General features: G+C 32.6%; 1 protein-coding gene and 2 non-coding genes across 4 annotated transcripts in view; all 3 read left to right on the top strand.

Annotated features, from left to right (window-relative positions):
• drd (drop dead) overlaps positions 1 to 16,143 on the top strand; it is a 40,356-nt gene that overhangs the window by 3,385 nt on the left and 20,828 nt on the right. The window contains exon 1 of one of the 2 annotated variants that reach the window (XM_088263123.1): positions 1,892 to 2,690. The exons of the other annotated variant lie outside the window; for it this stretch is intronic. Coding sequence (XP_088119249.1) covers positions 2,321 to 2,690 — 370 coding nt within the window. The 5' untranslated portion in view covers positions 1,892 to 2,320. Of the gene's footprint in view, positions 1 to 1,891; positions 2,691 to 16,143 lie in introns of those variants that run through there. 2 annotated transcript variants of the gene reach the window in all.
• On the top strand, positions 649 to 730 carry TRNAS-UGA (transfer RNA serine (anticodon UGA)). Its single transcript has one exon. It is a non-coding gene; the product is annotated as a tRNA-Ser (tRNA).
• TRNAG-UCC (transfer RNA glycine (anticodon UCC)) lies at positions 1,081 to 1,152 on the top strand. The gene has a single exon. It is a non-coding gene; the product is annotated as a tRNA-Gly (tRNA).

The raw sequence follows: 16,143 nt of genomic DNA, 5'->3' as shown, positions 1-16,143 counted from the left end.
CAGAAAATGTACTATATCCCAGCAAAAGCGGCATATTTTTAACTTAATATTTACCCGCTACAGGGCAGAAAGTGTCATTTTTGCATTTTGAAGAAAAGGTATTGTTTAATTCTTTTTTAAAATATACTAAATATTTTTCAAATGCAGAAAAAACCTTCAGGTTTTACTTAAAAAGATCTGTTGCGCAGTAAAAAGTTCAATAAGTGGCTTGATATTTATTTTTAATACATTGTATTATATTTTTAAACTTTAAAAACGTTCTCCTGAAAAATCAAGTTTTTTGATTTATGACGTTCTTGAAAGGAGTGAGCGAAATATGATTTAGGTACGACGCCATTTGCAAATATTATAGTATCTTCCGATAAGGTGATTAATTTTGTGCCACCTGTAAATACTTATAAACAATACGATGTCTAGTATCTACCAAATGAAAATTAAAAAAATATTTGGCTACAAGCTTTATCATACTGTTCATTTATGTATTTTGAGGTTATTTTTATTCCCCATTTTTCAAATATTTTCAAATTATGTACAATAAATAGACATAACTAGTACTATGCGGCGTGAAGACATTTCTATAAGTAAAAACATTGTTACAATATACATAGTAATATAAAGAGATGGTTCATATTGTCGCGTTTCCCGCCGGCTGAGGTGTCCGAGTGGTTAAGGAGTTGGACTTGAAATCCAATGGGTTCTACCCGCGCAGGTTCGAATCCTGTCCTCAGCGGATTTTTTTAGATTTTTATTTAAAAAAAAACTAACATTTTTTTGTAATTCTTTGTTGAATATTATTTTTTTATATTCTAAATGAAGAAAAATAAATGAAACGTAAAAAGTTGGATGAACTCGCTATTAGTTCGTTAGACGTCGTAAGGAAGCGCTATAATCGGTGAATTTAAACGTAGTCCTTTTCTTTACTCGCGTAAAGCAAAATAAGTGTATGGAAATAAACTAACGTGAACTAGCTCGCAATTTTTTCCAAGCATAAATTAATTTCAAGACATAAAATTTAACTTACATTTTTTATTCTTAATGTTTTACAGTTCAAAAACGTAATTTTTGACGCAGCGTGCATGTGCGATGGTGGTGTAATGGTCAGCATAGTTGCCTTCCAAGCAGTTGATCCGGGTTCGATTCCCGGCCATCGCACTTACTTTTTTTTTTAAATAATGATTATTTAAAAAAATAATATAGAAAGTTGAAAGTTATTACGATTATTAATTTCACTGATCTTTTCTCTATACTATTATTATTTTTTATTTTATCATACACATAATTGCAAATTGTAATTATGTGCCGTCACTGAGTTTTCCCGTGCCGAGGGCACATTTTACGATACTTAGTTATAAAACTATATGAAAGGATATTGTTTATGACACGCAATCAACTACGACATGGCCGAATGATGCGATCTATTTCAGATCTACCCACTTCCATTACCCATTTCTATAAATTTGGTTTATGTATATTTGTCATGCTGAATTTTCTCATTCCAATCGAAAGATGTTTTAAAAAGTATGCATATATTTTTATCCCAGTTATAAACCTATTCCAAGATATGAACATTTCAAAATTGTCAGCTCATTGATGGAGTTTGTCAGTGTATGTAGTTTCGACTATATATTTTTTAAATTATAAAACTACCCTATTTTTTACTATGTGTAAGTAATAAAATTATCAAATTAAATTAACGTAGCAATGAACTTCCTCATTCATGGCGTACAAAAGAATTGAATGGATCATTCTAAAACAATATTTAATTGAATCTTATATTGAAGAGTTGCAAGGTTCAAAATAAATCATTGCATTAGCATCAAAATTAGAATACGGAAGTTCAAAACGCGTCCATCTTTGATATAATTATTTTACCATGGAGTTTATTATTTGGATGTCTTGAATTCAAAACGTGTTGACATCAAGGATTCACATTTCGCAGTAATGAAGATGGTGGGAGGGAATAATAGTATTCTCGTTGTGACAACATGAGACATGATTACATAAAATTCAGCGCCTTATCCGCAATCATTGTCAGTAGAAACTCGACACGGTACAGCTCGTGTGTGGCAGGTGTGATTTGAATCAAAGACGAATTGTAAATATATTTGAAACACTTCGATTTTTTTGGTCATAACAGAAAAACAAAAAACAGAAAAACGTTCAAAAAAAGAATGTCAAAATAATAATTGAAAAATCGAAATTTCTATCCCAATTTTTTGATCTAATTTTCTGCTTGGTCAACGGGATGATTTTGTTTTAAAAGCTGATATGTAAACGGGATGTTTTAAGTTTAAACAATTAAAATTAACAGCGCTTTAAAATGACGTGTGGGATTTATAGGGGTTTATTTTCATTTTTGTTAATTCTGCTCATTTGTAATGCATCCAGTGGTTTGAACAATGATTCTGTGAATTTGAACTGTCAATCTTGCTCCATCAAAAGTATTCTTGATGTCATTTTACTCGAGAGTTCAAATTTGAGAAATGACGCTTCGTTTTTTAAAGTTTTAAATAAAAGTTCGACTGTGAATATTGTTTTGACAACGAAAACAACAGGACTCTTTTTGAACAATGAGACGTTTGGAAATGGTGAACGTTCGGAAAATGAGTTTGATCAAGATATTTTTAAAACTAGTGCAGTTTCCAAAAAAAAATTGACCGATGATATTTTCGACCAGCAAAATATATCCCGTAAGTACTTTTGATCTTTAATATTTTATTTTTAAACAATATTTCAGGTTATGTCGTCATTGCAATAAGCTAAGTATCAAAAATATGATATTTTTTGTAAAAAAAACTAAGCACGCAATAATGTTAAATATTCTAGCATTTATTAACTAATTTCAAACAGTATTAGAGCATCGTTTCCCAATATTTATACGCCTACGAACTGGTGAAAATATAAATGTCAATGTATTTTGTTTATACGATAAATTATTTTTATCTTTTGACATGTAGACAAAACAAACAAATTACGGTATTATTAATTCAAAAAACATTTATTTATTTATAACATAAAAAGAGTTGTTTGTATAAACAACAGAAACTGGTCGTATTTCATGCAATACTAACTTTTTTAATTATTATTTTTAATTTACTGAAATCTTCTATTTTGTTAGTACAGTTGGCCGTTGCTTTTGTGTTTCAGAGAAAGGTAGCGCTGCATTGACATTCAATCGGATTTTCAGTTCCGTTTTTACAATTGACAAGGCCAAAATATTCTTCTTACGAATAGGTAGTTGAAAATGTAGTTTTTAAATTTTAATGACAAAAACAAAGTTTCAAAATTAAACTTGCAGTGCGGTTGTTTTAAACGGATCCTTGATTTTTGGACTGAGTATTTTAAGATAGGCTACAATCGTTCGCGGCAGGAAGTTGGGAAACGCTGGATAGGCAGAAATATGGCTATAATAGAATCTTCTTCTTCCTTGCTCCATCTCAACTTATCGTCTTTGTCGACTATTAGGGTCAGCTCTCCTCGTCCTCAGGTTGTAGGTCCTTCTATCATGTACAACGGCACCTAGGCCATGCCTTGGAATCATATTATCTTCCTGTAGCATCCATGAACATTTTGGTCTTCTTCTAGATGTCTTTCGAGTAAGATCCATGGCGATCGCCTGGTTTACAATATGTTCAGGTTCTCTGCGTCCTATGTGCCCATAACATCTCAATTGCCTTTCCTCTACCTTACTATTGATGTCAGTTACATCTAGGCTTCTAGGAATGTATGAACTCTTTGTTTTATCTCTAAGGGACACTCCAGCTGACCATCTAAACATTCGCATTTCAGCAGTTTTTATGGCCATAATAAAGTATGGACCATGGACATTTTTTATCAAATAAACTTTTCTCAATAACAGCCAAAATGTCACCAGCACGTCTAAGCAGTGTTTCTCTTTTTTTCTAAGAATCTTCTGGTCCAGTGTCGAATCTTATTCGACGTCCCTCATATAATACATTTCACCAGTAAGATATACAATCAAACCCAGTTATAAGAGACCTGGATAAAAGGTTATTCCATTTATAAGTGGACTGGCTAAAGATCCTGTTATTTTGCCCCTCTGTTTAAAGAAAGGATCGATATAAAAGAGAGCTCCTTATAAGATAAAAATGCCCTAGTCCTTTGTACTCTCTTATATCCAGGTTCGATTGTATTTTACTCCTAGAATTTGGAGCGAAGGACTGTTCACCTAGAAATCATATATGAACGATCTGTTGATCAATTGACAACCTTTGAAAGTGTTATTGTCTAGAATTTCCACTCATGTATTACATTTATTATTTTTATTTTAACCCTTATCGTCACCTAATGGTGCATAGGGCACTGCATCGTATAGAAGCAGTGTTATCTTGATCGTTAAATGCACGAACGAAAGGTGATCAGCCTTGGGCTTCAGGTACCAGTCTAGGGTGATTGAAATAAACATTAGACTGAAAAATCATTAATATTTATTTTGTCCCTCCTGGGAATCGAACCCGGGATCGCCAGCATGGTAGCCTAGCGCACTAACCACTACACTATGAGGCGGAAAAAATTCCAACATGAAATTATAGAAACTTTAAACATAGAGAGTAAATCTACTCACAAGTCGGTATATGCTATAATATGTACTTATATGGCAAAGCTGCAGCCTAAGTAGGGTATGACAAGCGGTGTTGCATAAGCCGTAGCTAGACTTTAGAGTCACTTGGACTTTAGGTAATTAAATAAAAAACCTGATGTTAATCTGATGCGGTGCCCTATGCACCATTTGATGCGAATAATCGTCATAAAGAAATTTTTGAAATCTATTTATTTATTGATTTGGCGTTTAATTTGTAGAACTCCATTTTAATTTATGTATTAATTTTAAATCAAACACAGATTTTTTGAGTCTACTAAGTTGTATTTTATTAACAAAAACAAATAAAAAATTATATTGTGACAATTGTTTCGCCTTGTTAGGGCATTATATTATGTGTTTTTGTTAATAAAATACAACTTAGTAGACTCAAAAAATCTGTGTTCGATTTAAAATTAATACACAAATTTTTGAAATCTCTTCATTTGTAACTTTTTCTAACCTCTTAACTTGACTTGAACTTTTGGTCCGACAATGCATGGAAGAATCCGTTAAACAAGGAAAACGAGTTCGTCCATTTGGAAAAAAAATGGCAAAAATTACAATATAAACATCGTAAATTTTGATTTAGAAAAATAATGGGGGACATTTTACAACGGTTCTTTGGTAGGTAGGTACCTGATCATATATATAAATCATTATACCATCACAAATAACGTAATTCAACCCGTTTTCGCGTGTTGTATTTTTTACTGCCGCGTGAACGATTGTTATGGGTGGCTGATTAAAAATATATATTTATAGATTCACGCCCATTTCTAACGTTATTTTCCGCGAGATAAAAAAAGTGCCGAATTTCTAACGGAAAATTCAGGTATAACATGTTTTTATACATACATATTTTTTAAACTATTGACGTGGTTTTGAACTTGCCTTACATTCTCTTATTTTTTGCTGATTTATTGTTTTTATTATTATTATTATTATTGGAAATACAGATACCTCGCTGTCTTGAAATTTTTGAGTAATTTAGGTTACAAACAGTTTTTTTTTAAATTCGGATGCCGGATGTCGGATCACGCCCATTTTTTTTAAGAATACATATTGGATTTTTGTTTGTTTTTTTTAGAATATGCTTATTATATGCATTAGCTACTGTTCGTCTGTCCTAACTCAAAACACAGTAAGGGACATTTTTTTTGGAGTACGTTTTTTTTTGCATTTTTGGACTAAGTAGATTCTACTTAGTCCAAATATGCAAAAAAAAAGTACTACAAAAAAATTGTCCCTTACTGTGTTTTAAGTTTGGACAGCCGTGTTGTCTCCCATAAATTATTGCTGCACGTGTTAAAACTGTAGAATTGTATAGCTACATAAGGACCGTAGTCCGTTTGATCTTCACATTCGTTTGATAATGCCCTAACAAGGCGAAACAATTAATTGTCACATTATAAATTATTTATGTGTTTTTGTTAATAAAATACAACTTAGGAGACTCAAAAAATCTATGTTTTATTAAAAATTAATACATAAATCGCTCACTCCTTTCAAGAACGTCATAAATTAAAAAACGTAATATTTCAGGAGAACGTTTTTAGAGTTTAAAAATATAACACAATGCATTAAAAATAAATATCAAGCCACTTATGTAACTTTTTACTGTGCAACAAATCTTTTTAGGTACAATTTGAAGGTTTTTTCTCCATTTGAAAAATATTTAGTATATTTAAAAAATAATTAAATAATACCTTTTCTTCAAAATGCAATAACAACACTTTCTGCCCTGCAGTGGGCAAATATTAAGTTAAAAATATGCCTCTTTTGCTGGGATATAGTACATTTTCTGGGCATTCCGAAAACATGCACAACTAAAAAATGACGATTTTTGATTTATGACGTTCTTGAAAGGAGTGAGCGAAATGTTACAAGTGTTTAAAGTGAACATTTAAACAGGTCGTGGACCCTGTAAATACCCAGATTGCCATATTATTTTTCACTTATGTTGAGATGTCAAAAATATTATTTATTATTTATTAATTGGGCAATTGTGGAGATCCTTACCAAAACGATACATTTCCATTTTAAAGTAATCAGGATTTTTTTAACATCTCATCAAATTTATAAATTATCTGGTCAAATTATAAGCTTAATAATAAAAATGAAAATGGTATTTTCTGGCGTTTCTCATGTGTGTGATTATAATCCAGGATTCGGATCTCACATACTAATATAAGAGTTTCTGCTTAATAAAAAAGCTTCTTTACATCTCACCAATAGATGTCTCTAGTGAAGTTCTTGTGATTCAAGAACAAGTTTTCTAAATTGGTTCATATATATAGAACTTCCAAGAATTTGAGTAGTGTGGTTGTCAATAATGGGTAGAATTGGTGAATGTTACACGTGTGTAAAGTGATCACTTAAACCAGCCTATGACGGTCGTCAGCCCCGTAAATGCCCAGACTTCCATATTCTTCTTCATCTTTGATGAGATGTCAAAAAATAATATGAAAATAACTCCTGTAATAGGAGATAATCCAGATTTTGTGAACAAGTATTTGGACACACTCAAAATGTTGTAAAAATATAAAGATGTTTTATTAAAATCTGTGTTGGGAACAGGAGGGATAATCTAGTGTGGGCCAATCAAGAATTTCTTAATTTTATTATATGGTGTATCCTTGTTTAGCTATCGTCCTGGAGGTCTCAGGTTCGATTCCCCGGGGGGGGGGGGGGAGGTGATTTATTTTTAGTGATTATGCACTTCAATATTAATATTACCCTGAACTAGTCCCTGAAGCGCAGGAGTGATCGATCACCTTGCATTCATGTAAGTAACGATCAAGATAACACTGCGTCAATACTATGCAGTGCCCTATGCACTATTGGGTGTGGATAAGGGTTACAAGATGTATTTACAGGGCTTATGACCTGTTATAGGCTGGTTAAGTGATCACTTCATTGCTAATATTCACCATTCTACCCATTCACAACTACGATTAGGGTTAGAAAGGTTCATAATAATATCGCTCACTCCTTTCAAGAACGTCATAAATCAAAAAACTTGATTTTTCAGGACAACGTTTTTAAAGTTTAAAAATATAATATGTACAATGTATAAAAAATAAATATCAAGCTACATATCGAACTTTTTACTAAGCAACAGATCTTTTTAGGTAGGTGAAGGTTTTTTCCCCATTTGAAAAATATTTAGTATATTAAAAAAATAATTAAACAATACCTTTTCTTCAAAATGCAAAAACAACACTTTCTGCCCTGTAGCGGGTAAATATTAGGTTAAAAATATGCCGCTTTTGCTGGGATATAGTACATTTTCTGGGCATTCCGAAAACATGCATAACTGAAAATTGTCGATTTTTGATATATGACGTTCTTGAAAGGAGTGAGCGATATGTAATAATAAAAAAAGTGTTTTTATTTGAGTGTGTGTTTGTATTTGTCCATCGAAGATTTGAATTATTGGCAAGCAATAGTGATGATTTCGCTACAGCTGTTTTCACGACAAATACTACATGACTTGCATATTGTGACTGTAAGGATTATTAAGCAACTGTACTGTATGTAGTTTTCATGTTCAAGCCACGTGAAGTGCTTCAAACTTTATAATATTCTTATAAATACAAAAAAAAAATCCATTTATTTACGACCGTAGCCAATTTGAACATTATAAATATACTCTAACCCTTATCCGCACCCAATGGTGCATAGGGCACTGCATCGTATTGACGCACTGTTATCTTGATCGTTAATTATATGAAGGCAAGGTGATTACTTCTGCGCTTCAGGGACCAGTCCGGAGTAATATTAAATAAATATTAGAGTGTAAATTCACTAATATTTATCTGACCCCCCCCTGGGAATCGAACCTGGGACCTCCAGCACGGTAGCTAAACACGCTGACCATTACAGCACGGAGGCGGAAATATAACTACTACTACTACCATCACGCCGTTTCCCCGCAGGGGTAGGCAGAGAGGATGGAGCGCCACACTCTTCTGTCCCGACATACACTCCTCTCCTCCTTCACATCCAGTCATACATGCCCTCCGATTACGCAGACTTTTGACACCGCCATATTTTAGGTTCTGATTGATCTGATCGTGCCAAGTCTTTTTCGGTCGTCCTCGTTCTGTTTTCCCTCTCACATTCGCCACATATATTTAATATAATAATGCGGAAATGTAATAGTGTAATAAAAGGTCTTTGTCAGGATGTTGGATTATTGGCTAATAAATTAATATGAAAAATCACATCGTTATCGTTATCGACTATCGTTAAGACTCTTAATGAAATCTGTAGGGAACTAAGGGAGATGCAAAAACAACACTTTCTGCCCTGTAGCGGGTAAATATTAAGTTTAAAATATGCCGTTCTTGCTGGGATATACATTTTCTGGGCATTCCGAAAACATGCACAACTGAAAATTGACGATTTTTGATATATGACGTTGTTGAAAGGAGTGAGTTAATAATATTATTGTGACTACATATCGCTCACTCCTTTCAAGAACGTCATAAATCAAAAATCGTGAATTTTGAGTTGTGCATGTTTTCGGAATGCCCAGAAAATGTTCTATATCCCAGCCAAAGAGGCATATTTTTAACTTAATATTTGCCTGATACAGGGCAGAAAGTATTGTTTTTGTATTTTGAAGAAAAGGTATTGTTCAATTATTTTTTTAAAAATACTAAATATTTTTCAAATGGAGAAATAACCTTCAGGTTTTACCTAAAAAGATCTGTTGCACAGTAAAAAGTTCAATAAGTGGCTTGATATTTATTTTTAATACATTGTGTTATATTTAAACTTTAAAAACGTTCTCCTGAAAAATCAAGTTTTTTGATTTATGACGTTGTTGAAAGGAGTGAGTTAATAATATTATTGTGACTACATATAACAAAATAGTAGAATAACGCATACCTAGGTGTACCTAATCGAAAGGTAACACCACATAGCACCACACACGTCAGATCGCCACAGCACGAAAATTTGCGTAAACAAACCAAGCACACTAAATTATCAAAACTTACTCAATACCGTGAGGTAGATGTGTGTGTCGTGCTTTATATATTGCTTGTGTAAAATACAAACCTAAATGTTTAAATTAAATGGGCCATTTTACAGTGAGGTTACAAGTGATGTGAAACTTATCGAATAAAAAAATAAATTTAAGGGGAACTTGCCAACATTCTATTCAGAAAGCTACTGGCCGCATTATCGACTCCACCATTTTTTTAAGAATCATTATTGGAAACAGAATATATATATTGATAAAATACATCAATATATAAAAAAAAATAAACTTCTTACCTTTCAAGACTCTTCTTTTCAAACTCATATATTTATTTCGAAGAAAAACTTTTTCAATACAAAAACGGTGCTTCAAGAAAAAAAAATCAATGTCGTTTACTGTTATCTGGGTTTAAAAAAATAGGTAGCGGGATATTTAATTTACTGGGCCTTAAGGCCCAGTATTTTAACCTAATTTTCTCTGAATCTAGGTGACATTTTAAGTAATTGATTTTTTCTTGAAACACCGTTTTTGCATTGTTGAAATAAGTTTTTCTTCGAAATAATTTTATGGGTTTGAAAAGAAAAGAGTTATTGAAAGGTAAGGAATTAAAAAATGTAAAAATATTTTTTCTAAACATATTCTAAAAAAAAAAAAAAAAAATATTCATTTAACATTAGTTCCGAAAATCGGGCGTGAACAGTCGTGTGACTTCTCCGGTGTTCTCCGGTGGAATGAGTTCTGTCTTTGCGAATATCCCCTTAATTGATTTTGCTAACTAATTCCCGATTGCTTCAATCTTGGTTATATATTAATATAGGTATGTCTTCAATAAAGTATCGTCAATTTCTTAATCATTATGTTTTTTTTGTATCATTGTCAAATTTACTAGGCCAATGTCTGACGTGAGATAACAATGAGTTGACATTAAAATCCCAGACTATTATTATGTGGTACACAACACATGCACCTACGTACGTCATTTTTAAGTAATTACCCGAATCCAATACATAATATTTATCTAAAGGCCAAATACGTGAAAATTATAATCATATAATTTTTTACATCTCAATATAGATGAAGAAAAATATGAAAGTCTGTGCATTTTTAATAATAAAATGAAAATGATATTTTTTGGCGTTTTATAAATATGTCGCTCACTCCTTTCAACAACGTCATATATCAAAAATCGTAAATTTTTAGTTGTGCATGTTTTCGGAATGCCCAGAAAATGTACTGTATCCCGGCAAAAGCGGCATATTTTTAACATAATATTTACCCGCTACAGTGCAGAAAATGTTGTATTTGCATTTTGAAGAAAAGGTATTGTTTAATTATTTTTGGAAATAAACTTAATATTTTTCAAATGGAGAAAAAAAATCAGGTTTTACCTAAAAAGATTTGTTGCACAGTAAAAAGTTCAATAAGTGGCTTGATATTTATATTTAAAACATTGTATTATATTTTAAGACTTTAAAAACGTTCTCCTGAAAAACCAAGTTTTTTTTAATGACGTTCTTGAAAGGAGTGAGCGATGTATGTGATTATAATCCACGAATCGGACCTCGTATACAAATGAAAGACTTTCTGCTTAATAAAAAGGTTCTCTTATCTCATCATAGATGTCTACAGTAAAATTCTTGTAAATTCAGTTTGTTTCGAAAATTAATTAAGATAATTAGAAGTTGCAAGAATTTGAGTAGTGTGGTTGTCAATCATGGGTAGAATTGGTGAATGTTACACGTGTGTAAAGTGATCACTCAAACACCCTCTGACGGTCGTTAGCCCCGTAAATGCCCAGACTTCCATATTTTTCTTCATCTTTGTTGAGATGTCAAAAAAGATTATAAATTTCGGTATACAATTACCCGATAATTTAATAATTGAATAATTATCAATACATAATGTCTAAAGGCCAAATAAATGAAAAATATAATTAACATTCGGAGCAATCATTTTGTGAATTACCATTTTATACCACTACCACTACTGCTACCATCACGCCGTTTCTCTGCAGGGTTAGGCAGAGAGTATAGAATGCCAAATTCAAAGTAGTACTCATGATTCAAAGTAGCATTGAAAATTTTGTCTGAAAACTTGAGTACCTACACATCGCGCACACAGATTGAATACAGGTATTTAAAAAAAATCAATATTTCTTTTATAAAATACAATATAACATACTATTTGTTTTTTAAAACGTCCATTTTGTAATTTATTAAAAGAGAAATATTTATGTTTTTATTATTTACAAAAAATATTTAAATTTCATGCTATTTCTGCGAGCCTAAGCGGCTCATTATTAGAAATAGGTATCAAATTGTGGTAGTGGTCGAACCGAGAAACTCTCACTTAAGAGTCCGCGACACTAACCACGGGACCACAACCTGACACCTTGATTTGTAAGGCTTAATTTGGTTTGTAAAATGTCCAATTTTAAGTAAAAAAAACTGTATTTATTAATTTAAACGTATTGGGGTTTTCATATAAAAAAGGCTTCTCAAATTGGTCAGAAACAAGGAATCAAAAATATTTCATAAAGCTATTAAGAAATTAGGGCCTTCGTCTTAATACAAAATCAACTTCGTTAATTTTGCTAAATTGTTTAATTTGACAGAAACCTTCTAGTTTTCTGGTTACCACGTAAATGTCGAAATTAGGACCTAGCTTTATATAACCAGGAAGATAAACAATTTTTCTGAAGGTTTACTCCATTTAGGGCTCGGCTAATTTGGTTAGCACATCTGCCAACTAGAATTCGTGATATTACTAAGTAATGATATCTCAAAATTAAAATGGTAAAGACTGATGACGGCTTCAATGAAAATGATCATGTAATGCTTTGTTTACTGGTTAGCAAAGTGCCTGAGGAATTTCGACTTGTAACTGAAGTAAAGGAGTTCTTGATTTTACGAATGTTCTACCACAAACGATCATGGCTATTGAGCTTTTTTCGAGACGTCTTTCACCATAAATTTATACCTTTTTTTATGTGTTCAATAATTCGTATTTTATTCATACTGTAAATATTAATAAATTAAAAAAAAATAATAAAAATAACGTTTTTTTTCTTCTCTCCTTTTATTCAAATTATTATTCTTATTTAGATTTAAATTTTGTACTAATATTTCTTGGCGGAACTGCATTTTATATTACGAAATAACAACAACATAGTTTTTCCTTTACTCAGCCAGTGACCGGGTTTCGTTGTTGCCGACATCATCATTCCTCTCCTTATCATTCATCGTTCATTTTGTGTAACACCACTTTGTAACAAAACTTTACTTCCCGACTCCCGGTTCGGAATAACCATTCCATCATCGGGTAGACAGTGATCAGTCTATCTACGACCTATTACATCACCATATAACAAGGTAAAAAATGCATAATGCAGGATGGATGTAAGTATACATATCCATCCATGAAGTTGACAAGTTGCTTGTCCGTTGGAAAAAAATACCAAATAATAAAAGTGGTTAAAAACAATGTTTTAGTTTCGTGTTATAAAGTTTTGTGAAATTTGCCACAAAGCATCTACAAAAAAACATTCAAGAGACAATGCAATACTTAAGGAACAGGTCTCGTTCGTAAGTCGGGAGCTATGTATCTATAATATTTTACATAGAATCTCACACGTCAGTAACGTGATCAGGGTCACTAACGTTTCGGGAAAACCCTCTTCATATACAGAAGCATCTCGTCAGTGACGTTATTAGTCATCCTTGTCAGGACTCTGGTCACGTCTGGAGATTTGATCACGGCCTATAAAGTGTTTGAAGGAGATCCTCTTTGTAGTGCGGTCTAAACCGTTGAACATTAAAATAACTGGATAGGGTATTTTCACTGAGGGAATTTTGGATTTAACATGGAGTACTTGAGTACTTGTTTGCCGGTTTGGCGTCTATTTGTCTAATTTAATATTGTCGATAAAAAAAGAGTCGTGAATTTTTATTTAAGCGGGAAAGTCACTACTATTTTAAACTTTTTATCCCACTGGATAGAAAAAAACTGTCAAAATGTATGCATGTATGTATCGCTCACTCCTTTCAACATCGTCATGTATCAAAAAACTTGATTTTTCAGGAGATCGTTTTTCAAGTTTAAGAATATAATGAAATGTATTAAAAATAAATATCAAGCCACTCATTGAACTTTTTACAGTGCAACAGACCTTTTTTTATGTAAAAACTGAATGTTTTTTCTCCATTTAAAAATATTTAGTATATTTAGAAAAATTATTAAACAATACATTTTCTTCAAAATGCAAGAACAACACTTTCTGCCCTGTAGCGGGTAAATATTAAGTTACAAATATGCCGCTTTTGCTGGGATATAGTACATTTTCTGGGCATTCCGAAAACATGCACAACTGAAAATTTACTATTTTTGATGTTTGTATATATATATATATATATCTATGTATAAATATATATGTATAGATCCGCCTTCTTCCGACACCTCTTCGACACTCCATCTTACCATTAATGAGCAGTTGCATAATCAGTGTGTATAGTAAGAATTATATTTCGTCCGCCTCCGTAGTGTAATGGTCAGCACGCTCGGCTACCGTTCTGGAGGTCCCGGGTTCGATTCCCAAGGGGGGTAAAATAAATATAAGTGATTTTTTCACTAACATTTATTTAATATTACCCTGGACTGGTACCTGAAGCGGAGGGCTGATCACCTTTCCTTCATGTGTAAACGATCAAGATAACACTGCGTTTATATGACGCAGTGCCCTATGCACCATTGGGTGCGGATAAGGGTTTTATTATTATAGTAAGAACACAAATAACTGTCTTTAAAAAAAATGTCAGGCTCAAAATGAAGTTTTAATGAAACTCTGCTTCACCCATGCGTTATATTACAGAAAAAGGTATAAATAGTTTTACAGATAAAATAATTAGAAAATTATGTCTACCACTGTCAAAGGGTTAATCCCCGTTTTAAGCTGAATATTTTTAAGTATCGATAAACACCGTTCGTATCGAACACGTCTGAATTTTATGGTCGGTCGATATAAAAAAAGACTGATCAATTAAAAGTGTCAATGTGTGTTATTTTAATTAGTCATTTGTTTAATTCTGAGACAATAGCCAGGTACCTACTATTGGCGACCTTCAGTTCAGTATGCTGTGACCGTGGTATGGGTACTTACTCTATTAATAAATCATGCTATTTACTAACTAACAATCACACCGCTTCCCCGCAGGGGTAGGCAGAGAGAGTAGAACCCCACACCAATCTGTCTTTGCAAACAATCTTCTTACACGTTCATGCATCTCCTCATACATACCAGCCGATTATTCCGACTCCTCACCTGACCACTTTCAAGTACTTGAAATACTTGAACATCCCAAGCTTTCCTCGGTCTCCCTCTGCCTCAATTATCAACCACATTTGCCTCATAAATTTGTTTTTACCGTTCTTTATTCACTCATTCGATTCACATGCCCAAACTATCTCAATACACCTTTCATAATTTTACCAATAAAATTTACAGATCCAGTTTTGTTGATTAGAACATCTGTAGTTCTCGAAACTAGTCGTGTTTACATTAATAAACTCAAAAAGGGGTCTTGTACAAGTGTTGTGCCTCAAAAATGTTTAATTTATACATATTTCATTTAATTTAAATACGGAGAATATAAATTGGCCTAGACAGTGTTATGACATAGTCTTATCTTGAAGGGGAGATAAAACCAATATGTTTTTTTGCATGTGCCTTATTTATAAGAATTTGTGTATTTTTTAAAAGTGGTTTTCATGGTTTTCCACAAAGTGGAGGGCTGATCACCTTTTCTTAATGTGATTACGATCAAGATAACACTACGTTTATATGATGCAGTACCCTATGCACCATCGGGTGCGGATGAGGGTTTGATGATGAATATGTGCGAATTAAAAATATATATTTATATACATATATATTTACGTATTATTTCGTTTTTTGACTCATACTAAATTTTAATTGCCAGAAAAGCTTATCATATTTTCTTACTTAGTTTTAAGCGACTTCGACGTCAGCTTTTTTTCGTAAATGACTCGACAAAATTTGAAAATGACTCAATAGAATTTGAAAATGATTTTTTTTTTACATTTTGCTTGTGGAAAAAAAACTTAATCTGCAAGCTGCATGGTAATGCATATTGATTGTCGGTTGTATTGTTTTATTATGGTAATAGCGCCGTAATTCGCTTAACATCTCGCAGGGATTAATGTACTTGGGTGATTAGCATTCAAGAAGTCTAGAAGGTAGCCATGACAAGATCCTTGTAGACGGTAGGTACTAAAACTTACGTGTAGGTACTCCACAGTTTGAAAATAAATACAAAGATACATTATCGATGCATTAGCGATACATTAGCACATCACCCCACTACTTCACAAACTCCACTGGTTACGCTTTCTAGAAAGGGTTGAGTATAAACTCTGCCTACTCATGTATAAATCAATACACAATATGGCTCCAGAGTATCTTAAGGAGCTGTGTATTCCAGATGAATTGGTTGATAGACGTCTCACGCTTCGATCGGCTACAACATCTGCAATG

This window comes from Brachycentrus maculatus, unplaced genomic scaffold (assembly GCF_059751285.1).
Source record: "Brachycentrus maculatus isolate JH-2025_06_01 unplaced genomic scaffold, ASM5975128v1 h1tg000196l, whole genome shotgun sequence".
Classification (NCBI taxonomy): domain Eukaryota; kingdom Metazoa; phylum Arthropoda; class Insecta; order Trichoptera; family Brachycentridae; genus Brachycentrus; species Brachycentrus maculatus.
Note: the sequence above shows the minus strand (reverse complement) of the source record. Positions and strands in the feature narration are given on the sequence as shown.